Source organism: Hermetia illucens, chromosome 1 (assembly GCF_905115235.1).
Source record: "Hermetia illucens chromosome 1, iHerIll2.2.curated.20191125, whole genome shotgun sequence".
NCBI classification, from domain to species: Eukaryota; Metazoa; Arthropoda; class Insecta; order Diptera; family Stratiomyidae; genus Hermetia; species Hermetia illucens.
The window spans coordinates 153,347,018-153,371,614 of NC_051849.1; the positions used below are offsets into that span (position 1 = coordinate 153,347,018).

General features: G+C 42.4%; 1 protein-coding gene across 1 annotated transcript; it reads left to right on the forward strand.

Moving 5' to 3' along the window:
- The first annotated feature begins 1,847 nt into the window (after positions 1-1,847).
- LOC119650054 (nuclear pore complex protein Nup214) lies at positions 1,848-24,560 on the forward strand. Its single transcript, XM_038052546.1, has 14 exons — positions 1,848-2,007; positions 2,080-2,218; positions 2,276-2,463; positions 2,522-2,918; positions 12,919-13,526; positions 13,584-13,950; positions 14,010-14,269; positions 14,354-14,541; positions 14,596-14,913; positions 15,029-15,237; positions 15,291-16,647; positions 22,702-22,856; positions 22,921-24,373; positions 24,434-24,560. The coding sequence occupies exons 1-14, from the start codon at positions 1,972-1,974 to the stop codon at positions 24,456-24,458; spliced, it is 5,700 nt and encodes a 1,899-aa protein (XP_037908474.1). The 5' UTR covers positions 1,848-1,971; the 3' UTR covers positions 24,459-24,560.
- Positions 24,561-24,597: the final 37 nt, after the last annotated feature.

Consider the following 24,597-nt stretch of genomic DNA (forward strand, 5'->3'; position numbering starts at 1 on the left):
GGAAACCAGACTAGTCACCCCCAAGGGAAGGAAGTTGTGTGACGTGCCACCCTAAGACACTAGATTTGACACCGTCTTATCTGGATAGCCCACTTATTGGTCAACAGATCGACGAAAAATCCCAGACCGGAATGAATATCAACACTCCCTTGAAAGCCAGAGTCGAAATAGAGAAAACCCGGTTGAAATTCAATGAAAAAATGACGGTGACAGCACAGCCTTCTACCCCATGCCCAAGTATCACCAATCCTCCAAAAGCAGGTGCAAGTAAAGCGAAAGTTAAGAAGAAAATGACAGGCTTACAGATCTACAGAAGTGACCTGCATAAACTGAAACGCGACTGAGATCAGCAGACGACAGCTAGACAAGAAGTGATGCCGGAGAAAGGGCAGCATTTACAAAATACATGAAAAATGTATTCTCCCCCACTTACCGCAAATGAAGTCAAGACTTTCAAAACATTTATGCCTATGCCGAACTGACACTTCTCATTTAGAGTCAAAGAAGTTGCTCAAATCTTTAAAAAACAAGTGGAACCAAAGAAGGTTCCAGGACATGACCTAACCACGGGAAAATAGTTGAACGAAATTCCAGGTGCCGCTCATGTGACTCATATATTTGACGCAATGGCGCAATGGCTTTGAAGATTTTAGAAGTTACAATGATTAAGTTGAAAAAAGAACTACGTTTTTTTCCTTATCCTGTAAATGTTTTTATTTTTTCCCCCGCATACAATTGTTTTGGAGACCACGTGCCTCCTTCCTCAGTGCTAAAAAAAAATATTTACAAAATAAGGAAAAAAATCTAGTTCTTTTTTCAACTTATACACCAACTGTAAATAAAAACATGGACATTAATTTCAACTTACAATGATTCCTTAATGTGGAAAGGACTAAAAGCAGGTTGTCTGCTACCCATTCTCCCACTACATCTAGCGGAAAACAAAGCACAACAACCGATTGGCTTTCGAGAGGAGCATGGTACAATCGAATAAGTACGCAGGATCGTCTTTGAGATTAGGAGTTGAATTGCTCTCTGCAACCCCTTAACCTAACTTGGCAGCCCTTCTGCTCCTCAGACAGGATGTTGTTGGTCTCGAGGTACGCATTGATCCTTCCATCAATAATGGGCCTTATGAATTTGTAGAGGGTTAGTAAGCAAGTAATCATCTTGTATCTGCGGGGTACTGCACCGCGTCCTTTTTCTGGGTGTGTGGAAATTCCTCCCGCCGAACAGTCATCTGATTTATGCTGTATGCCAACCCACTGTGTATACTGGTAATTTTTTTACACCAGAAATTCTGCACCCGATTCAGACCATTACACCTCTAGTTCTTCAAGCTGTTTATGGCTTGTCGAACCTCTTTTCACAGAGGCGGACTTTCACGATCAATTTCACAGACTCTTTTTAGTTTTTGGGATAGATTTTCACTCTTGGTCATCTCCGACCACTAAGGATGGTCATGTGATGATCGATTATTCTCAAAAAAATCATTGCAAATGATAGTATGAATTACACAAAACTGCCCATCATTATTAACTATTCGGACATTAGATGGTATATTTATATAAGTATTGTCAATTTTTTCCCAAAAAAAATCAATGCGTTTTGTTTTATCTGCATAGTTTCTCAGTCATTTTTATTGTTAACTCAATACTTCAAGATTTTCTTTTTCCTTGATTGCGTCTTCGATATTCACTCATAGTAAAATTTCGGTTATATTACGTTTCTACTGAATAATTCTCAGTCGTTACTATTTCAAATTGTATAAGAGAAATCAGCTGACCACAATACGCCCGTGTTGTATACACTTCGACACCACTGGCGCCAATTCGAAACGTCAAATTTATGCCGCTAAGGCGCATATTGGTCTGTTTTCTGTCGACTGTTGTTGTTCTCGTCGAAATAGTGAAAGTAATCCAAACAAATAAGTAACTCCTCGAAAATATTGCATAAAGGATAAGCGCAGACATGGCGACGGAGGCACCGAGCTCTGTTGATGTTACGGTAAGTCATTGTTATTGAATTGCTGCGAAATGGCCATGAGATTGAGGTTAATCATGAAAACAACTTTTCCAGGAGTATCAGTTCAAATTGCATGATAAGGTGCAGGTGTTCGGGACCGCGGAAGAGTTGAAAAGCAATGTGAACCTGTTGGCAACGGCCAGTCCCTTCGGATTGATATTTCTGGGCAACCAGTATAAGCCAGAGCTTAAAGGTAGGTGTGAAGTGCTTTGAAAATGAGGCCCATGGGTTGACAATTACTTCCCCACAGTTATCCAGCTGCAACAATTTGTCAACGCCAAGGACACTGGAGAGCAAGTCCTCGCTCGCGTCGTAACGTTGCAGGGCACATCGCACAGTATTGCAGTTAGTTGTGATGGGAATCTGCTTGCTGTGAATTATTCTCAGAAAGGAGTTGCCTTGCTGGCCATCTACGACGTACAATCCTTTCTGTCTGCCGTGAGTTTCTCCCCTCTCAGACTGCTCGAATTGCGCACTATTCTGAATTTTCTTCTAGAATGCCACGATTAAACAAACCATTCGGATATCAGCCGACGACAATGTCCGAGCAAATCAAATATTATGGAATCCTGTGATAGCATCAACATTTGCGTTGGTTATGAGCGACGGCTCTCTCTCCGCGTATAATCTGAAGGAAAGCGCCTTTGAATTCCATTCAATTGACAAACAAGAACAGGTCAAATGTGCATGTTGGAGCCCTAAGGGGAAGCAAATCGTTGCTGGATTCCCAAAAGGAAAGTTGGTGCAGTATAAACCTGACTTGAAGCCGGCGAGGACTATCGTGTGCCCTCCAAATATACATGGGGAGCCATTCAATACAATTGCGATTCAGTGGCTCTCGACGTATCAGTTTGCTGTGGTGTTCCTACAGGAGGGAGAAGATATGTCACCATGTGAGTAATATTTTATAGTAAGGAACCTTTCTTAGTCGCTAAGAATAGTTTTAAATCCAAATAAGTGCAATGTGAACTATGTCCATAGAAAAAAACAGTTTTTATTTAACTAAATATTTGCCTATGCCTGGTCTGGTTTGTTCTAATGTGTGCAATGCGTTCGACTCAACTTATCTACTAATATCTAAAGAGTAACTCGACGCTTTGATTGCATTTTCGTTTTTTGTTAGCTAGATAGCTCCCTAAAATTGTTTTCTTGAAAACGGCGTGTATTGCCCACTTGTGAAGGCTTGAGTTATCACATATTGTCATAACGAATTCTTTTGAAGAGTTCTCCATGCATCATTGGAATTACGAAATTTGGTGAGAACGCGTGGTCTGTGAATCCCTTCGCATATAGCAAGTTGCGCCATTTTCTGTTGAGTTTAGGGGGCTTCCCATACATGAGAAAGAGGAGTAAAAAATATAGTCGCGTGGGGTATCAATGGTCCAGTTTTTGATAGTGGGTGAAGCAGAAGAGTGAGAGCCCCAAAAAGAGAAACAGGTCACATTCTAAGAACCTTTCCACTCGAAAAATCTGAAAAAATAGCAATCTATACTGCAATATCTGCTCAAATAAAGTTAAGAATAGTATATTAATATATTTTAGAAATTGACCCGAAAATCCCTTTTAAATTCATCCTAGAAGAGCATGCATGCAGCGGTCAACAGTATAAGGGTTAATATAGGGCATAATCCTGGTAAGTTTGCAGGAAATCCAGCCATTATTAGCAAACTTATAGAAAGTGAAAGTTTTCCATTTAATACATTAGTCCAAGTGTTGTTCTGAGCCGTAAATTTAATGTTTGGTTCCCTGGAATTTTTATTGCCTGGAGTTGGGAGCATTTTCAATATACGCCTACCATGCACCTTGGCAACAGGTTACTTAGCTTTTGCAATTTTAATAAGAGTGACCATAAGCTCACATGTGGTGGAACCAACATAATCATCTAATTTTGAAGTTTCCCTATTGCATTGAGGGACACCAACATAAACGCAGGAATCCTATTTTAAGACGAATGAGTAGATTAATGCGCTGTTAGGTAGGGAATAGAAATTAAAACGTTAGAGACAGTTTATTGGGTATAGTTGTCTAGCCTGTAAACCAAAATTCACACAAAGCATACTGATAAGTCACTATGGGAGAAACGAAATACGTATATAGGTGTTCTAATCCTCACAAAGGAGTGAAGTCTCCGAAGGTCGCCATGCATCTCAATTTTCCCAATGATGCGCCAAGCAAATTACATCTCATATACTTCCTCCTAACAACAGGTAAAGTTTAGAATATATTGAATATTTCAAGGGCACAACATACACAATATGTTAGAAGCCAATAGTTTTTCACCAATAGATAATACATTTTTCTGATAGGAAATATGATGGGAAGAGTTTTGAAAGATAATAAAGAATATATTTAGATTGAAGAGAAAATGGATAGAATGTAACAGTTTGATAAACATTAATTCAGCGTTGATTTCAATTATGAATTTGGTATCATAATTGAATACTGATAAATAGATCTGTGTAAGGAGAACTTATAATTGATCGATCATTCAAACCAGAGCATTGGGATTAGCTCTTAACTAGTATGTGTTCTTGTGATGAACACTCATCATGTGGGAAACGTGATGAACCGATTAGGTTTAAATGTTATGCCCTATAGTGGCAGATCAGGCACATAATAGGGAAAGCTCTTAAGGAGCATTTAGGTTTAGCTTCTCTGTTTTAAAATTTTGGGAAAGACAAGAGATACTCATCAGTTCAAGGTAGACCTCTAAAGATCGTAAGAGATAGGAGAGGGAGGGCGACTTATCAGAGGCTGGAGGATGTGCTTATCTCTAAGTACAATTTCTAATACTCTGCTAAGGAATCAAAATCTTCAAATTCCTTGTTGCCTACACGGTAACGCAGAGTGCTTGGATCAGTACAAGTTTTCAGCAAGAGAGATAAATTGGTGCCTACTTGCAGTACTTTATATAAGAATATCTGGACGTGATAACAGTTGGCGCCAGATATGCTGACATAACATCAATATAAAAATTACCACTATTATTATAACAGCCTGCATGGCATAGACAATTAGCTAAAATAGGTTGAGTTAGTAGCCAAGAGGCAGCAGAAAAATGCCTGGTGACGGCGTGGCCCCGTCACTGCTCGGATTTAGGACCGTATCAAAGTGTAATAGCTGCTGTTTCTCTTGGACATCTTTTCACATACACAAAAATAGATTGGCCACGGGTTGACAGTCGCGGGTCAAGCCAGTCTACATTGTAGAAGGTAGATTGTCGAGTGCATTTAATATGTAATATTGGGTTGGGGAATAAGAAATGTCGTATTTTCTTAATAGATGGCGACACTTAAACACCTTAACTTGGGTTGTACTTATCGCATCGGGTCATACTATACGGCGATTTTAAGACGACAATCTGCGCTACAAGTGTCTCTTTGACATTTATGGGCCCGATACTGTAACGATTCGTACAGCACAGCGTTGGTTCCATCGATTTTGTTCTGGCGCAGTGGATGTCGAAGATACACCCTGTACTGGTAGGCCCGTCATCGTAGAAACCGATAAAATCGTCGAAGTCATCCAAGTAGACCGGCATATGAGCACTCGCTCGATTGGCCAGGAACTGGGTATAGACCATAAAACGGTTTGGAATCATTTGTAGAAGATTGGATTCCAAAAAAGCTGGATGTTTGGATGCGACAAGAGTTGACGCAAAAAAATTTCTTAGATCGAACCAACGCCTGCGATGCACTGCTGAAACGGAACGAATTCGACCCATTTTTGAAGCGGATGGTGACTGATGATGAAAAGTGGATCACGTGAAAATCTCAAGCGAAAAAGGTCGTGGTGGAAGCGCGGCGAGCCCGCCCAAACCATCGCTAAGCCCGGATTGACGGCCAGGAAGGTTTTGCTGTGTGTTTGGTGAGATTGGAAGGGAATCATCCACTATGAGCTGCTCAACTATGGCCAGACCCTCAATTGAGTCCTCTACTGTGAGCAACTCGATCGTTTGAAGCAGGCGATTGACCAGAACCGGCCAGAATTGGTCAATAAGAATGGTGTTGTGTTCCAACAGGACAACGCTCGGCCTCACACATCTTTGATGATCCACCAGAAGCTACGGGAGTTGGGATGGGATGTCCTATCGCAACCACCGTATAGCCCGGACCTGGCACCAAGTGATTACCATCTCTTCCGGTCCATACAAAACGCTCTTGGTCCGCATAGCTTAAACCAGACTGTGTGAGAGTCCCAGGACATCAATAGAAATCGTGGGAAATTAAGGTACAATACCTGTCACTGACAATATAATGGAAGCTTCAACCATCCTCTTGAGATACCAAATTTCTTTGATTTCACGAGCCAGTGGTTCATAATTCACCTTCTCGAATGTAGTTGTTATGGGGGTCAGCAGCATCAATAATATACGCTGAGCGACCTGCCTTGCCAACTAACAGCAATTCAGGCTTATTGTGCAGTATCTGGCGATCAGTTAGGACTCGAGTGCTGCTTGCGACTCATACCGATATATCAGAGATGTTCCCGTGGTTAACCATGCTTACATGTAATGCTTTAATGAATCACATTGCATACAACATTATGCTTGTTCGGGTATTGCACCGGTGCCATTACCGTGCAGCCACAAATGAGATGGTCCAACGTCTCTAACGCCGAACCACACATTCTGGTACTGGTCGTTCTCCATCCGCTCTCTCATTATAAGCTTTTTATAACCTCGGTTTGCGACGAAGCCGTTCTGAATAGTACACATAAACCGCTCTGTCTCAGCAAAGAACTCCTCAGCACACAGCCATCTGTTTGACAAATGCAAATCGGCAAATGGCTGTCAGAGGCAATTCACGTCTTTACCGTCTATTGCCCTCGACTCCATTCATCGATGCGCTCTTGGTCTGACACCACTCAAAGGATTGGAAGATCAAATCTTCAAGTTAAGCGGAGTCAGCCGACAATCTGCCTTACCAACAAAGTCGACTTGACAGTGATGTTGTGCCGCAATTTCAATCCCTGCCCACGATGTCACGAGGCAAGTCTAACCGCTCCACGGCAGAATTTGAATGATGTATTCGGAATTTGGACATGGAAGTCCGTATCCGCCGCTGGACATTTTCCAAATCGGTTTTCATCCACAGCAATATTCCGAATGCTATATTCGCTATCCCTTCACTGGCATATCGAAGGGATAGCGAATATATTCAATGCGCTTATTTTATTCTTCCCCGAGAGATGCGATTTCACCACCAACCTCAGACGTCGCAGGAATTCGGGCAGGAGAGCATCCTTCAAAACACCATTCGAGCAAGGGTTCCTTGTAGAATTCCTAGGTATCTGTAGAAGTTTATCTCAGCCATAGCTCGGCTGGTGATGGCCTTTGCCGATTGCTTGAATTCGACATTTGTCTAATCCAAATTCCATCCGAATATCACAGCTAAACATGTCAACTATTCGCAACAGATTTGTGATGTGGTCATCAGCATACAACTTGATGTCATCTAATTTCATCAAGTGTGTCACCTCGCACTTAGCATGTAGGCCACACTTTATTGCAAAAGCATACACTCTAGCATCATTCAGTAATCATGAAAGGGAGTTCAGTGTCATGCAAAATAAAAGGGGACTCAAGAAATCCCCTTGGAAGATGCCCTCCGCCCACTTATACGGATGGGCTCTGAGTTTTTGATACCCTCAGATGAATGCACTGACAAGGTGGTATGCCATCCTCCCATGACTGTCGCCAAAAGCTTTATTAGTTTCGGATCAATGCGATGCAGCCATAAGATATAGAATTACACGGTGTGTGGAACCTTGTCAAAAGCTTTGGCATAATCGATATAGCAACTAAAGATATTTCTTTGGCCTCTAATTACTTTTTTACAACTGCCGAGTCGATAATGAATTGCTTTTTGCAACGCCTTGATTCGACTCGGTGGGCCTTCTGTTCCTCGGACAGAATGTTATTGGTTTCGAGGTGCGCATTGACCCTTCCATTAATAATGGACGTTATGAATTTGTGGGTGGTCGATAAGCACGCAATCGTCCTAGTGTCTATCGGGTTTTGCACCGTATCCCTCTTAGGGATAAGGTAGATAGGAAGGGTGGAAATTCCTCAGATCGACCAATTATCTGGTTTATGCTATGTGCCAGCCTGCCGAGACTGGTGAACTTTTTTTACCAGAAAAATACTACGTGAATTTTTTTTTATTTTTCGGACTGAATTATAAGCAATGAAGACAACATCCTCTTCCTCCTTAACCAACAAATCTCACACTAATTAGGGGCATCCTCCTCCAATATGATGGTTTGAGGATGCCAAGGTAGGGGGTGGGGATGTCAAAAGCCCCGCCTCTCAGCACATCTGAACCAGGAGAAGCATTGATTGAGGATGCGAAGTGGAACTATTCAAATGCATATGATCAATATGTATTTAAATATGTACTATGAGCACCAGTAAGCGGTAATGGGCAATGCCTGTTTAGGATGAGTATAAATATGCCTTTAACACTTTACCGACGGCCGCTCAGCAGCAGCATCTTCCTGGTGCCGGCTCTGTTTTGACTGTCGCATAGGAGTGAGTATCTTTGCGTTTCGTATGCTCAGAAAAAGTTGTCCAGTTTCTGTTTTAACATAAAATAATTAGATTTAGCACAATGTTTATTTTCGTGATGTTAATGCTAAATTATAATTATTTTGTCTATACAATGTTTTTAGTTCAAGTGTATTTTAGTATCAATACATAAACCCGCTTCCAAATTATTATATCCCTGCCATCACTCCCATCACCGCTATCACTTCCTGAATAATTTCCAGGAAAATCTGATAAATAGTCTAAATAAAAATGTCTAATTCTATTTTATTTGTTGATTGCGAACGGTAAGTATTTTAAACTTATTTAAAAAATATGAGAATAATAATTCTAAATAAAAAATTACTGTTCATGCAATAATAAATTGTTTATCACCATGGCAACCGATTAAGGCGATCAATAGGCTACCGATCGGTAAAGTTTTAATATGTACATAGTCTCGGAGAGAAATAAATGAATGAATATATTGAATTTTTGGCTATACATACATGGATGGAAAAAAAGGCGTAGACATTTTCTCACATAAGCTCAACACAAAACCTCTATACTCGAAGCGTCTGGCATCCGGTATTCTGACTTATTGAATTATTGCATTGGGCGAGCACTACAGCGCTTGAAAACCTCTTCAAGTCTAGCTATCGTAATAGGTCGTAAGGTGATTTCCTTTTGTTGCTTTGTAGTTGCTTTCACCAAAGTACTGCTGATGAAGCTTCCATTGTTGTTTGCGTTAGAATATTAAATTTTTGTCATTCATCCCGGTTGACGATCGAATCAATATTTTGACGATGCTTTCGCTACGTAAAAATGTTGCGTGACAATAACAAAAATAACGTCCCAACCGGAATCAACCGCTCGCAATACGCAGCCTGGGCAATCTTAGGTACCAGCTGAAAGGTTAACGTACATTTTGCCCGGTTCATGTTCAGTTTACAATATTAGGAGATTGCTATTCTGTACAAATTGGAATTTGTTTGTAATTAATTTTAGGGTTTAGGGGAAAGGTACCAATTATTATATATGGTTGCCATTGCGCGCCAACCACACCTACGCGGCATCATTTGCTCCCCACAATTTCTCAAAACGCCTGCCCTCCTTCTCCGCTGTTATGCGCCAAGTGCCTTTGGGGCGATCTTGGTCAATAATGTGTCACCCATCCAATGCCACTACCACCTTCTGCTCACAATACGTACGAGTACCAAACGTGTGCGCCGATCAAGTTCTCCGTTTGGGATAATATCTGCACAGCGTACGCCGTTGAAACGACGCAGGTATTAGCGAAGGCTAGGAGCTTTTGAGTAACAGTGGGGTTCACTTTCCATATGCTACTCCCATATAGCAATACAGAAAGAACACTAGTAAAGAACAGTTTCATCTTGATCTTAGTGTTGAGATAACTACATTAGATAAGGCGGCGAAAGCAGATCTAGGGCTATTATTGCGTCAAGCAACAACCAGCTCGGTGCCACCATCGCCGCCAGAAAGCCGCCACCAGATCGCCAGAAACCACGCTTTCCAATTATGCAAGCATTAATGCAGATAGGAAGAGTGCAATGCCCCTCAGACTGAGAATCTTGGTTTTGTTGGTGTTTGCCTTCAACCCAACTCTACTTGCCTCTTTTTCAAAATCCACAGCTATTTGGCCAAGGTCAATGATCCGGTAAAAGAGTGAACAGATGTCATAAACGTAGTCGAGGTGTTTGAGGAAAGATGTGATAGTCTATTGAACTCCTTGACGTCCTCCGGACAAAGTAGCATGAAGAACGTCACTGATAACAAAAAGAAATAATTTCACTGACAAGATGCAATCCTGGTGGAGTCCGCTTTGGACCTCAAAATTTCATTATATGTCGCTCTGATAATAGCTATTAGTTTCTCTGGAAAGCCGCGCCTGTGCAGAGCATTCCAAATACACACTCTGTTCACATTATCGAAAGCTTTCTGAAAATCGATGAAGAGAAGATGAAAGGACGATCTAAATTCCACGCACTGTTCCAAAATGATCCGTAGGTTATCAATGTGGTCAATGGCGGAGGATCCGGACAATCAGTCTGCCCTATGTCGATCAAGCTTTCGAGAGGTTCTTTAAAGCGCTCCAGGATTATTTTAGGTATTATCTCTGCAACGCCAGGGGGCATGCAGATATTCCTCAAATTTTCACACTCAAAACGATTGTTCTTCTTCGGAATCTTAATGATCTTCCCCTTATTCCGCCTTGTTTTCCCAAAATTTCCTCACGAGTTGAAATAGCTGCAAGTGCAGCGATAAATAATTTTGCGGGGAGACCGTTAAGCCCAGCGTGATTATTACTTCTTTTGATTGTATTGATGGTCGAAATGATTTCTCTTCTTGGCCTGGAGGAACAGTCCATATCCACATGTTACGGTGACTAGCCATTTCATCCACAAAAGGAGGAACTGCACCGGATGTAATACGGTTAAGAAACGTGGTGAAGGGTTCTTTCCACGTGTTCAGTTGCTCGTCATCGTGGATGAGAAGTTGATTGTTAATGTTCTTCACGACCATTTGCGAACTCTTCCGTGATGCGGTATTCACTTCTGAAATCGTTGCTTTCTGCGGCATTTTCTGCCTCCCTGACCAGTGCAATACCAAATTCCCTTTTGTTAGGGCCCATACGGCCTGAACTTCTCGGGATTTCGCTTGGCATCGGAGTTCGAGCACGTCACACCCACTACCACTCGCAGTCATCAACAGAGTCTTCAAATCCTTCCGTTCATCCATCCGCTGGCAGATGTCTGCAGTCAGTAAGATCTTATGACGCCTCTTCGGGACGTGGCCAATGACCTGCCCAGCACTCGAGAAAAGAGCAATACTCATCTTTCAGCCGGGTTAGTCAGTATATTTGCTGTTTGTTGGATCATACAAGCTGTTGATATTAGACGAGGGTTCGCAGCTCCCCAACCTTGCGAGAAGTGGCGTACGCAACACGAAGGCGGACGTAAAAGACCATCAGATGGTGATCCCTTTTGAGACAACTCCTAAATCGACTGCTTATCGCGAAGTGGTCGATCTGATTGCTCGTACGTGTCGGTCTGTTGAAAGCCAATTGACTGTATGGCAAGCTTTGTGCTCGAACAGTGTTTCACCAATGATTAGGCAGTGGAAGTTGTAGAAATCCAGGAACCTCCCACCATTATCATTGCGGTCGCCAAAGCCGTGTTTCCTCAACACATGTCCAAGCAAGGTGTTGTCACCTTGCCATGCAGTGCCCACATTAGCATTCAGATCATCCAACTCGAACACAATAGCACCTCTGCATGTAATTGCTTGTAAAGTCATCCTTCTCCACTATATGGGAAGTATCCGTTGGTGCATAGCACTGCACAATTGTGATGCTCCTATACCTGGACCGAAATCTTGCTGTTAGAAGTCTGTTAGAAACCGGCTCCCAGGTCAAAAGAGCGGTAGCCGTCTGAGCAACCCGACCCCGCATTCGCGTCTGCTGCCATTTGGAGTGGAGTACTCTCCAAAGTCCCACCATCTTTATTTTGCTTAGACCCAGAATAATAATAATAATCGTTGGCGCAACAATCCATATTGGGTCAGGGCCTTGAAGTGTGTTAGAGCACTTCATTCAAGACCGTAACGGTACACTACAGTATATTGTAGGAGACAATGTGGTTAGCATTGCGCTCGTCCGAGATTATTACCCGGATTTGACTCAGGTACTCATTCACAGCTGAGTCGACTGGTATGCGACGTCAAATCGTGATACAAATCCTACTGCCACCAGTGAGATTTGAACCGCGACCTTCCGTACGACAGCCTTGTGCTCTAACCACTCAGCTATCCGGACACACAGGACCCAGAATGTTCAGCTTGTATCGTTGGAATTTCCGCTCGAGTTGGAGAACGTAAGCATTCTGAGGACCCTCGCTACCATTGTCGAGGGGTGTGCACACATTGCAGAAACCAATCATAGTCCATTTTTGATAGCCAAAGGTGGCAGTCGTGAGATCGTCATTTTTCGAGGCATTGTTAACGTTTCGGTAGCAACAAATTTTCAAAATTTGCAGGTTGCTAGCCCACAAATTTCTATACCTTTTAGTCGCCTCTTACGACGCACCTGGAAGACTTTCAGACGCTTCGTACAAAATCATGTTAGGAACGGTACGCATGGGATTTTAGAGTTTCTTTACTTCCATCAAATTCCGTATCAATAGCTGGAGCTGCTTTCAAGGAAAGGAGGAAACAAACAGTAAATCTATTATAATGAGGCAGTAACTACGTTTCACGAAAGCAGGAATTGCTTTATTCTTTAAAAATTTATAATTAAAAATCATTTAGGCATTGCAGAATGAATTAATCTCTTTTTCTCGTTACTTCAGCTCTGTACATTGTCAATGCTCCCAAAGCTGGTCCGCCAGCATACATCAATTATTACGACGTTTGCTACAGCGCTTCTGGGCCCCGTGATGCACAAATATTCTTGACGTATGTTCAACAATGGAACATTTTGTTGGTAGCTAGTTCTAATAGCATGGAAGTCGGCGTACTAGGCACCACTGAATCAGGAGAAACACCTACTTGGAAGCAATATATAACGTTGGATGAAGCCAGAATTGAATTACCCCTTACGAGTGAAAAACAGGAAACGTATCCAGTAGGATTTGCATTTGAGACCGGAAGTACACATCAGCTAGTGATAGCTGAGAAACCATTCCCAGTGATGCCTATGATCCACATACTTTCTACACATGGGCAGTTGGTTTCGTTCAACTTTCTTAACTTTTCCCAAAATGCTCCTGGCTTGTGTTCACCGCCACGACCCATTTCAAACAATGCTGCATTAAGCCAGTTCCGACCAATTAACACAACTGCTGGTGCTGCTACTCAGCTCGCGCCGACGTCTGATGTCGCATCACAACAGCCACAGCCCGTTACTTCGGAGGTATCCTTTGCTCTTCCCAGCGGAGCTACATCCACTCCTGCACAAGTAGTCGATCTTTATGCATTTCAACTGATCGATTCTATTAATAAGTTTTTTTCACAGGACAGGAAATCCAAACCAGCATTCGGCGATGTTGGAACTACTGGTAATTTATTTGGAAATTTGTCAAATTCGGGAACTACTCTTCTCTTCGGAAATGCACAAGCAGCGAAACCTGGTGGAGGAACTGGAATTGCATTCGGTGGGCAACGACCAGCAGTAACCACTGCTAGTGTTTCGCAACCAATATTTGGAAGCGGTCAATTACTAGGACAAAAACCTGCTTCTGCACCTCAGTTCGGAGGATTTGGGATTGCGACTTTGGGGCAAAGTATTGGCGCAAATATAAATGAGTCCCAAAAAGCTTTGCCATTCGGTGTAAATAAAGAAGCATCAAAGACGCAAGATTTTTCTAAAACTACAGCCACTAGTAAGACTTGTATACATTAATCATTTACAAAATGTAACGTATGGTGTTAACAACCGTAGGAACTCAAGATGAAACTCAAAACAAGTTAAATATCGCTAGTGCAGACAAAAATAAGCCATTGTATACAGTTCCGTCGAACTTCTCTACTGCACAGCAAAAATCGAGCACAGGCAAAGAGACCACGGGGCAAGGTTCAATTACTAATTTAACTGCTTCAGGAGATGATGATGCTCTGAAAGAATTGACGAAGACTTATATTCAACAGTTCGAAGCAGACTTGAAGGATTTGTCAAAGAGATCAAAAGATATAGATATAACTGTAAGTTGAATAAGTAATTCTCAAACTGCAATCACAAATGTGGATTGCATAAACTACTTTTCAATCATAAAAATGTCTGTCTAGATTGGTAACATGGAAGAATCGAAAGAGGTCGTTAAACAGCTTAATGAGTTGGAAGAACTCAGCAATCAAGCCGTGGAAAGCACTGAGTCACTCGCAGCAGATATTCAAGGTTTGCGGAACTCACTAAATGAGTGCTTTGTGATGATAGCGGAGACAAAAAGCAAATTGAACATGTACCAAAATCCAGAGTATGTAAATTCACTAGTTGTAAATCAATATTTTTGCAATGACTTATTTCGTAGGTTGCCAGAGCTTGCTACCCTCTCCAACTCAAATCAGACTAACCGACGTCAACTTATCAAGTTAAAAAGTCTTTTAGCAACGAATGAGGCTCAGCTGCAGATTGTCAACCAACAAATCGATGCCCAGTGGTCAAACTATCAAGATATGTATAAGAAGTCGAAAACTAAAATGAGAACACCCAGTCTGGAGGGGGTGTATCAAACACTACTTAAGCAAAAAGATATCTTAGCACGGGAGCGTCTCAAAATAAATTACATTAAATCACGTCTGGGCGTAAAGGGTACAATTGATCAGAGTGCAATGAAGAAAAATGATGTGTAAGTTGAGTTTAGTAGAGATATTTGGTCTTCTCAACAATTAGTTTGAAGTGATAGTTTAGAATGTTTCCCCATTATTGTAAAGTTTTCATTGATGAAATCTAATGTTTTACAGTACAATTGAATCGTTAGCTGATTCCATTCTATCCATGAGTCTCAGCGAACAAGTGAAGGCAGATCGTGCAAATTTCACTGAAGATAAGATGAAAAATTTACGAAACATCTTGCAAAACCGTAAAATTGTTGAGATCAAACCTCAGAGACCTGAAAGAATTGGCGTGAATTCAGAGGTAGTACGGGAAATGCGGATAAAAATGGAGAAAAGTAGGTGTTGAATCTATTTGGGTTTTATTTTCTAATATATCTATATATTTTAGCAAGTATTCGAGACGGGGCCTCGACTAAACCCGAAAAGATGGAGAAGCAGCGAATCCGACATGAAGCAATGCAAACTATTGCCAAACCGACGCCGACAAAACCAACTACCGCTCAAGCCTATGCTGCCTACATGCAACAGCAAAAGGCACAAGAAAAACAACAACCGGTACAAATCAAACCTGTATCGGCGAGCGGTTCTGTAATTGGTTTTAATTCAAATATTGTGAAGCCTACAGCGACAACTCCACATAACAAAGAATCTGGTTTCACCCCAATGTCTGCGCCACCAGGCGGTGGAATATCTTTTGGGGTACCGGTTGCCCTTCAAAAAACACCATCATCGACGCAAGTGTCTCCATTCGGCGGAAGCGTGATCACGAAACCTACACCTTCGTTGCCGTTTGGAAGTGGTCAAACTACGATTACATCAAAGCCAGCATTCGGTAATAGTCAAACGTCGTCTACTTCGCAATCAGCATTTGGTACTAGCCAGATAACCATTACTCCCCAACCAACCTTTGGTGCAAAAGATGAAAAAGGACTCGCAAAACCAGTGCCCGCATTGTCGGCTTTTCTTCAGTCTGAAAATTCTGCTAAACCTACTACGCCGAGTCTATCATTTACCCCTAAACCTTCACAACAAGATAAGCCTTCTATAGGTTTTACAGGGTTTACGGCACCGAATGAAACAAAAACTCCTGCCTTCGTCCCAAAACCGGAAGCATCTCCTAGCGTCTCTGTAGAGTCAACTTCATCAAAGCCTCAAACTGTGGAGATTGAGGAAGTGAAAACTGATACGAAGGCAGAAGAGAAGACAGAAGAGAAGCCCACTGGTCCATTTGCCACAGTTAGTCTGGCTCAATCAGTGGGATTTGGAACAGGGTTTTCTTTTGGTGCAGCTTCGGGAGGTAATATTTTTGGAGGTAAAAGTGGTATTGCTAAGCCAGTGCCAAGTATTTTTGGAGCACCTGTACAATCGGCTTCGTCAACTCAACCAACGTCGACCCCCACTGCACCAACTTTGGTTCCAAAGACTTCCGCGAATTTTCCTCCGGTCTCATCTGAACTCATTCAATCAACTGCAAGCCCTGTGGCAACAACTTCGGCAAGCCTGCCTTCATTTTCATTTGTGAGCAAGCCAGTAGCAGAAACTTCAACTCAACCTACATCTGGTCCTACGGCATTCTCTTTTGTTGCCAAAACTGAAACAGCGCCAAGTGCCCCGACGGTCACCACAACCACAACAACAGTTCCAACTTTACCAGCAGAGACTTCGATTACTCCTTTGACAACTTCGAGTGGGACGGGTTTCAGTTTAAATTTTGGTACGACGACTGCACCTTCGGCAGCATCAGCGTAAGTATTAATTTTGATGAAAACAATTTAAAACCAATGATTTTGAAGCAAAAATGTGCAACGTCCAGATCCTTTCTACATTTGGTCTGGATTTGAATTTATTCTTCAGGACATTGAACAACCACATTAGTTTACTAGTTTTCACACTAAATTGGTCCTGGATGGTATGCAACAAATAACGTTTATGGTTCTTTCAGTGTAGTCACACAAATGATATTTTTTCGGGACTATTTCATTTTGGAAAGATTGAAAAAGATCGAAATTTCTTCGAGGATCAAATTTTTATCTGTATATTCAAATATAGGCATCCTAACCAAAATTAAATAGGTTCTGCCCAATCCTGAAGAAATGTTAATCTACTTATCCAGGGACTTGACTAGTATCTGCTTCTTTATCCCTTTGCTGTTGGTCTGATCTGGATTGGTTGAGCGACTCACAATCTACAGTAAGGAGCCATAATTTTTTTCGGTCAGCCTTTTGATCATTTCTTATTGCCTCCAAAGCTCAGACCAATCTTAACTAGTGTAAGTTCTCGCCAGCGCGAATTATCCGACCATACCATCGAAGACGTTTCTCTAAGAATTTTTCCAGGATTGGTGCAAACAAACCAATAATAGTCGGCCAACAGGCAGAACCATAGAGGGTGACAGAGCAGACGACGTTGGAGTAAATTTTGTATCTGATACATTCAAAAATAGAGGGCTTACTGTTTCGTCCAGGGCAGAGGCTAGTCATCAAAGACTGCTTCATTTCTGTTTTGAGAACAGGGTGACTTAAATGGTTACTAGGTGTCGTTTACCCCCTTATACATAATTCATAACATGATATGGATTATATTCATAACAAAAACCGTTAAAGGGAGTCCAATTAGAAAGAAATTTTCCTATATTTCTGGTCCTCCTCGTCGTGTCTCGTCCGACTTAGGCCGTTTTTGTGATGAATATAATTCATATTCATTTCGTATTATATATATATAAGGATAACACAGTAACCACTTAGGTCACGCTATTCCCAGAGCAGAGATGAGGCAACGTTTGACGACTCTCTGTCTTGGACGAAACAGGAAATCATCTAGTTTTGCATAAATTTGGTCTTTAACCCAGAACAGGGTGGTACGTGGACTAGAAACAGGATGAAAGTTTCTAGTTGGTTTGGTTCACTATCAAGCGGATGGCACACTCAGGAATTTTTCAAACCCTTGGACGAAATTCTAATACGTTCGTTGATGCATCAATCACAAAGAATGGCAGCCGTTGCACGCCATTTCATCCAAGAAGCGCTGAGACGGGAAGCCATTTCATAATGCAGTTCACCCAAGAAGACTGTACACAAGAGGTGCAACTTTATCGGCAAACGGCTGCGGAATCTCATTGTGCACCTCTCGGGTAGGGACGAGATGGGTAAGTGGTATTGGTATGTCCATGTCTCCTGGATGGTTTTCTTATGTGTGTTTCTTCATCTTATCCCAGCTGGTAACGGTTGCAACCGAAAGATTGATCTTGGATGCATCTACTTACTTCCTCCTCAGTTCCTAGTAGAGTAAACATGAATCTATTGCCGGGAATATTGCGCGTGTTTGCTTCGACCAGGCTTCCCATAGAGGAATTTTGAAGCATGATTCGCTCAGTGATTCTATTAAGATCCGTTACCATTAATCCAAAATGAATCTTTGTGGAAGCTCTGTTTCTGGTTCCCGCTAGGATGTGGGAAGGCATGGAAAGCTGTGCAACGTTTGTTGTTATGGAGATGTTGTCACATGCTCACAGCGACTCGAAACCACGGGAGCGCACTCCAATACTAACACCAGCCTTTATGCGCGGAACTTTTGTCGCGCAACTCCCGTCGCGTCAAATGTATCCAAGACTTTTCCGACTCCATAAAATTTCAAAGAATTTGCTGGGAGTTGAATCTCCCGTGTATAGTCTCCTTGAGTTCACCATAGGCTGATAGCACTTATCCGAGATACTTAAAGCGCTCAGTTCTCGCCAAGTCGCTGTCACTGACAGTAGTAGTGCATGTTTTATTGGAGTTGGTCGTCAAAAATTCTGTTTTATTCAAATTCAGTCTCAGATCTTTGCCCTGAGACGCTAGAAACGCCTGACGCTGTAGGGTGCTTGACGTTAGATTGATGTTGTCATTGACAAGAACAAAGAGGAGTGTCGTAGGGCGCTTTCTTAACACTAGCAGAGACACGAAGCGGTTTCGATATACCTACCACAATTCAAACTGTTGAGAGCGCAGTAGAGCAATGCAACCCAGTGCACGAGTTCTTCTGGCAGTAGATGTTTACACAATGCATATTTAGTGAGTTTGTGTGGCATACCATCAAATGCTTTTTCTAGATTTCAGAATGCAATGTAGAGAGGGCGATACTGCCCACGACGACTATGGCGAATGCACGCAATTGTAAACGCGCTGAAAAAAAAACGTTTTTTGACGGCTACTAAAAAAGTAAATGAGGGGAAGATAGTAAGTTGAAAACAAAAGTCCGGAAAAGGTGTTCCTTTACAAAAATCCTTCCTTTTCATTAAAGTACTTCGTGAATGAAAGTGTTGTGAATGTAAAATTAATTACCAAAAACAGCATTTATATCAATAGATTGTGAGGACTTCTATCATGTCAAGGAGATCCAAGACAAAGAACAAGCAGTAGAAGCTACTGAAAGAAGAGCTGCTGGCGAAAAATATCGTGGCCAAACCAACATTGTAAATGGCCGTCCGATTAGTCAAGGGGACCCCTAAAGTACCCCGGAATGCGAAGTCTTTGATGTTATAATAGTAGTACATTCGTGTAAATCTTATAAATTGAAAAAGAGACGGCGCAGGACTCTTTTTCCTTGATCTTGCAGCCCTTGATTCTCTTGCATTTGGTTGTCCCTGCGGGTTACTTCGCTTCGCCTTAGTATGTCCACCCAGAGGATGGAGGCAGGTTCCGACGTACTGGAGGACTGCTCCTACAAGAGACTTGAAGAGCAGGTCATTAAGCGCCTGTCAATGAGTGAGAGAGCCTAACTTAATCACATACTGACAGAGCTCATGCTGTTATTGTCTTAAGCCTACACTTTCTTGTACTAGCATGTAGCTTTAAAGAAAGTAGCACATAGCTTTAAAGAGAGTACATTAGCATGTAAAAACCTCAAGTTGATGTGGTGTTAAGATAGTTGCATTTCCAGATTTGGAACAAACAAGAACGAATTTAGTACTGTGAGAGAGCAAGCAGATGTCGTTAGCATCGTTGAGATGTTTGCGGAGAGATGGTCTACTGATCCTCTCCACGTTCTCCTCCCGAAGCAGCATGAGCAGCGGAAAAATAATGGTGACAAAATACAACCCCAACGGACTTCACTTTAGACTTTAGATTGGAACTTCACCGTATGTTATAGGATTGATAATCGTGGTAAAGTGATCCTTCCTCTCTTTCAGTTCAGTTTCTACCATTCACGTCCATCGAAATCTTACCGGCACCTGAAAGGTGGTGTGATATACAGTAAAGGAATTGGTGTTAATCGTGCCAACTGCTCATTCCCTGATCAATACATTGGTGTAATTCTTTTTGTAATGGCATACACTACGCTGCATTTTCGCACTTACTTCGATAATGGATCTTAACGCACCATCCATAGAGCCCCGGATCCACTTCCACGTTTCTGCAGCTATCCAGGTTTTCTAACATCCTTTTAGGACTTGAACGACAGCTTCAATCGTGCCGGGGGTAAAAAGACTTTTGATGACCCGACGGGTGTGCATGTGAAGTGGGGGAGAGGTCTCTGAGCACTCCGCCCCTAGCGGTCCATTGTATCAATTTCCCCCGTCTAACCCTGGATGGGGATTTAAAAACCTCGAGATTGCACCCAGATCAGGCATTCGATAAAGTCAAATGGCGAAACCGATCACGACGAGCCGATCCCCTTGTGAACGGGAAAAAGGCTGAAGAAAAAGAAGATTTATGTACCGCAAAATTTCCGGATATGATGCTAACCACTGCAGCTGGAGCACGTTCATAGGCGGCGCACTCACATAGAAAATGTTCCGTGGTTCTTGCTTCCTCATTAAAGGAGGGACATGGACTATCTTGTACAACTCCTATCCTGAACATATGTCGAGCTAGTGAACTATGACTAAGCAGATAGCACATAATACTCCTGCAAGTCTTCCTGCTTTTCCACAGCATAAATTTTGCACTGTTTGTTTGCTCCTGACGGTACCATATATCTTTTGGAAAGGCGCACAGTCAAACGCCTCTTCTATGTTCACGAACACCCCCATCACATACTCGCCTTTCAGAGTTGCGTCATCTATCTTTGAAACCAATTAGTGGAGAACAGACTTACATGACTTTGGTTTTCATTCGGATGCGAGCTTAGTGCCTTTTCGCGAATGTGACGGTCAACTAGTCTCTGCAGACCTTTCAGGAAAAGTGATGTTAAGCTGATTTGTGTGAAGCTCTTTGGATTTGAATAGTCCAGGTTTTAGGCTTTTGCAGTTCTTGGTTCAACCATAGAACCGTTTTATCGCTTTGGCCTAGAGTAGCAGGGCAAGCCTCTTCAAAGCTCTCTAAAATTGATCTTCTATAGCGGAAGGTGTCCTTTGTCGCCAAAGGAGCTGCACTTTGTTACCAAGAAGCTCATTGAACTTTGTCCAATCCGTTGTCCTAGGATCCCGGCTTTGTATCATTCTATTCGCTTGTAATAATAATAATCGTTGGCGCAATAATCCATATTGGATTGAAGATCGTAACGGTACACTACAGTACACTGTAGGAGGCAATGTGGTCAGCATTGCGCTAGCCCGAGATTATTACCTTGGGTCCTGGGAACAGAATTGTCGCAGCATGGTTGCGCTTAAAAATTTCGATATCAGGACGCAGGCTCAATCTCGAGGATCTCTCATCGAAAAAGATCCTAGCCCCCTTTACTGATGCAATACCACAGATTTTGTTAAAATGAACCCATGGCTCTTGTATCAGAAATGTATAAGGGCAGTCCTGCAACTTTACCAACAATGTTGCCAATAGATGAGAATTTGAATAACCTTTATGCTGAAGTGGGGAGCATGTCTTCCTTAGACTTCTCTGTGGGGACCATGCATCTGGTGAGGCCTCAAAAATCCGTGCCTCCACCGCGACTTAATGGCTCAAAATTACAGATGGATTCGAACTTAGTGACTCTTCACCACGTGGAGAGTTACAATCCATTGCTTCCATATTCATGTATTTTGGGCAGCCTTAGAATAGTAGTAAACTACTATAGGCTTCCTCACCACAACAAGGCGGTGTCCAAGGTGGAATCTCGAACAGGTTGTTTAAAGTTTGCGTCTTTTGAGCAGCAAAATCATTCTCTTACTGCCGGACAACAGCCGGATAGCGGAGACGGCCTGTCTTGAATATTTGGGGCTTATATTCTGTTCCTCTATGTACAGACGCAGCTGCGACACGCAAGCGTTTATAACCGACGTTCAGGTGATGGCCGATATCAGCATCTCTTTCGATATGTAAGCAACTTCTAAATAGACTATTGATTGCGATTTTGTCGATCTGATTAGATGTTCATAGTTAATTTCATTAGATGTTCGTAGCTGGCCAGTCGATAACTAACTGTATTTATGGCGCTCTGTAGTCGATGGCATGTCCAAGCAAGCTGTTATCGGAGCCCACCTTAGCAGATCACCCATTACGTTCAGGAAGGCTCTCCTGAACTACGTCTAATTGCTCATAGAAAACTTCTTTCTCCTCTATGTCGAAAGTCTTGGCTGGTGTGTAGCACCACATAATTGTGTTGCTTCTTAACGTGAAACGGAATCTCTTCGTCAAAATCATACCAGGAACTGGTTGCAGGGAGCTATGTAGTCTCTAATGCAATAGCAATGAAATCTCTTTAGCTTATGTATCAATGGCACATTTCTCATTCCGGTGTTAAAAGATTTATTTAGGGGAAAGCTAAAGAATTAAGCTATTGCTATTGAGATATTTGTTAGTGTTCCCTTCAATCCAATTTCTGAACTGCTAATATTGGCATCCAGTGATCAAACACATTGTTTTACAAACTCGTTCATCTAGTTTCAGTTTTACGTCACTTGCAAAGAGTATATCTGCTTCTTCAACAACAACTGCTGCTACAACACCTGTTTCAACCGCAACCATCACTGCAGCTGATTCAACAGATTCACTTTTCGGTAATCTGAACATTTGCAAACCAACATCTCAAGAGACAAGTAAGCCTTTGTAGATATATTGCATTTTCATTTACACTCTTAAAAACTGTCGTTCACATTCCAGCTACAACAGTTAATGCACCTCAAGCCTATCCAGGATCAATATTTAGTGCAAGTGCTTTTGCAAATGCAGCATCAGCATCGGACACGAAGCCATTATTTGGTACAACAACTGTAAGTTCAACACCTTCGGTGCCGTTGAGTTTCACAGCTGCTGCGCCAGTAACATCAGCAACTAGCTCAGCACCAGCAGCACCTGTCAATTTAACAACCACTCCAAGTTCGACTTCATCGGTGCCGCTTAATTTAACGACTCCACCTGCTACAACATCTGCGACATTTGGCGCATCGGTTGATAAACAAACTGTAAAACCTGTAAGTACTGATACAGCATCAGTAACTGCCAGCACAGGGGCGCCGACGCCGTTTGGTTCTTCAGCTGCCACTACCTCGGCATTCACAGCTCCACCCGCAACAGCAACAAACACTTCCGGGTCTGGATTTGGGTCCACAGCAGCATCGTCATTCAGCTTTGCGGCCGCTAGCACTTTCGGAGGCGGCATTCCGAAACCGGATCAGTCAGTTTTTGGTGGTGGGAATGCTACAAGCAATGCAACTGCACAACCCTTTGGCGGTGGGACGATTACAAGCAATACACCTACACAGCCGTTCGGTGGTGCAACCCAAGCATCACCGTTTGGTGGCTCACCCACCGCTCAGCCATCTTCAGGCGGAAATTTATTTGGATCTTCCAGTGGGTTCGGGATACAATCAAATACTGGAGGATCTGTGTTTGGGGGTAGCGCTCCTGCTCAACAAACCAATGTTTTCGGAGCAGCTTCTAGCAATACATCTATATTTGGTGGACAAAAATCCGAGTCGACCAATGTATTTGGAACTCCAGCTCAACCAGCACAAAGCACTGTCAGTGGTTTCTTTGGGCAATCATCTTTCGGCACAGAAAGTAACCAACCATCTGGATCAATATTCGGGGGAGGTGCTGCAAGCCCGGTCCAACCGGGCGCCTTCTCCTCAGCTCCAGTTTTCGGACAATCACCATTTGGTGGCACACAGCAGCAGCAGCAACAGCAACAACCAAACTCTCCTTTCGGAGGAACTGCTCAAGCATTTGGTGGAGGTAGTTTTGGCGGTACTTCTGCTTTTGGTCAGTCTCCTGGTTTCGGAGCATCATCGCCGGGTGGATCATTCGCGCAAGCCGGACAGCCATCAGTGGCACAATCGGGTTTCGGATCTCCAGGAGGTTTCTCACAACCAACATTCGGAGGACCACCAACTTTCGGTGGATCGCCAACTTTCGGAACGTCCCCAACATTCGGTGGTGCACCTGGATTTGGTGCTCAGAAAACTATTTTTGGTCAGAGCACTGGAAGCTTCTCGCCACCTACGCAGAAAAATAATCTTTTTGAAGCATTAGGTTCCTCAGATTCTCCTTTGTCGTTTGGAAATTTAGCACAAAATGCGAATAGTGCTTCGAATGCTAAACAGCAGTTTGGAGGGTAAGGAAATACGTTTTTAGATAAACAATCTTTATCTTTTTTCTCTTCTCTTAATTTTAGATCATCGTTTTCAACGTGGCGTTAAGTAACAACGTTTGCAATTTAATTGCATATTTTGAATCTACTTCTATAATTTTATTTGATCATTATATATAGAACTGGAAAATAAAGTTTTTGATTATTTCAATATTTTTCTTTGAATTTTCCATGAAATATTTTTTATG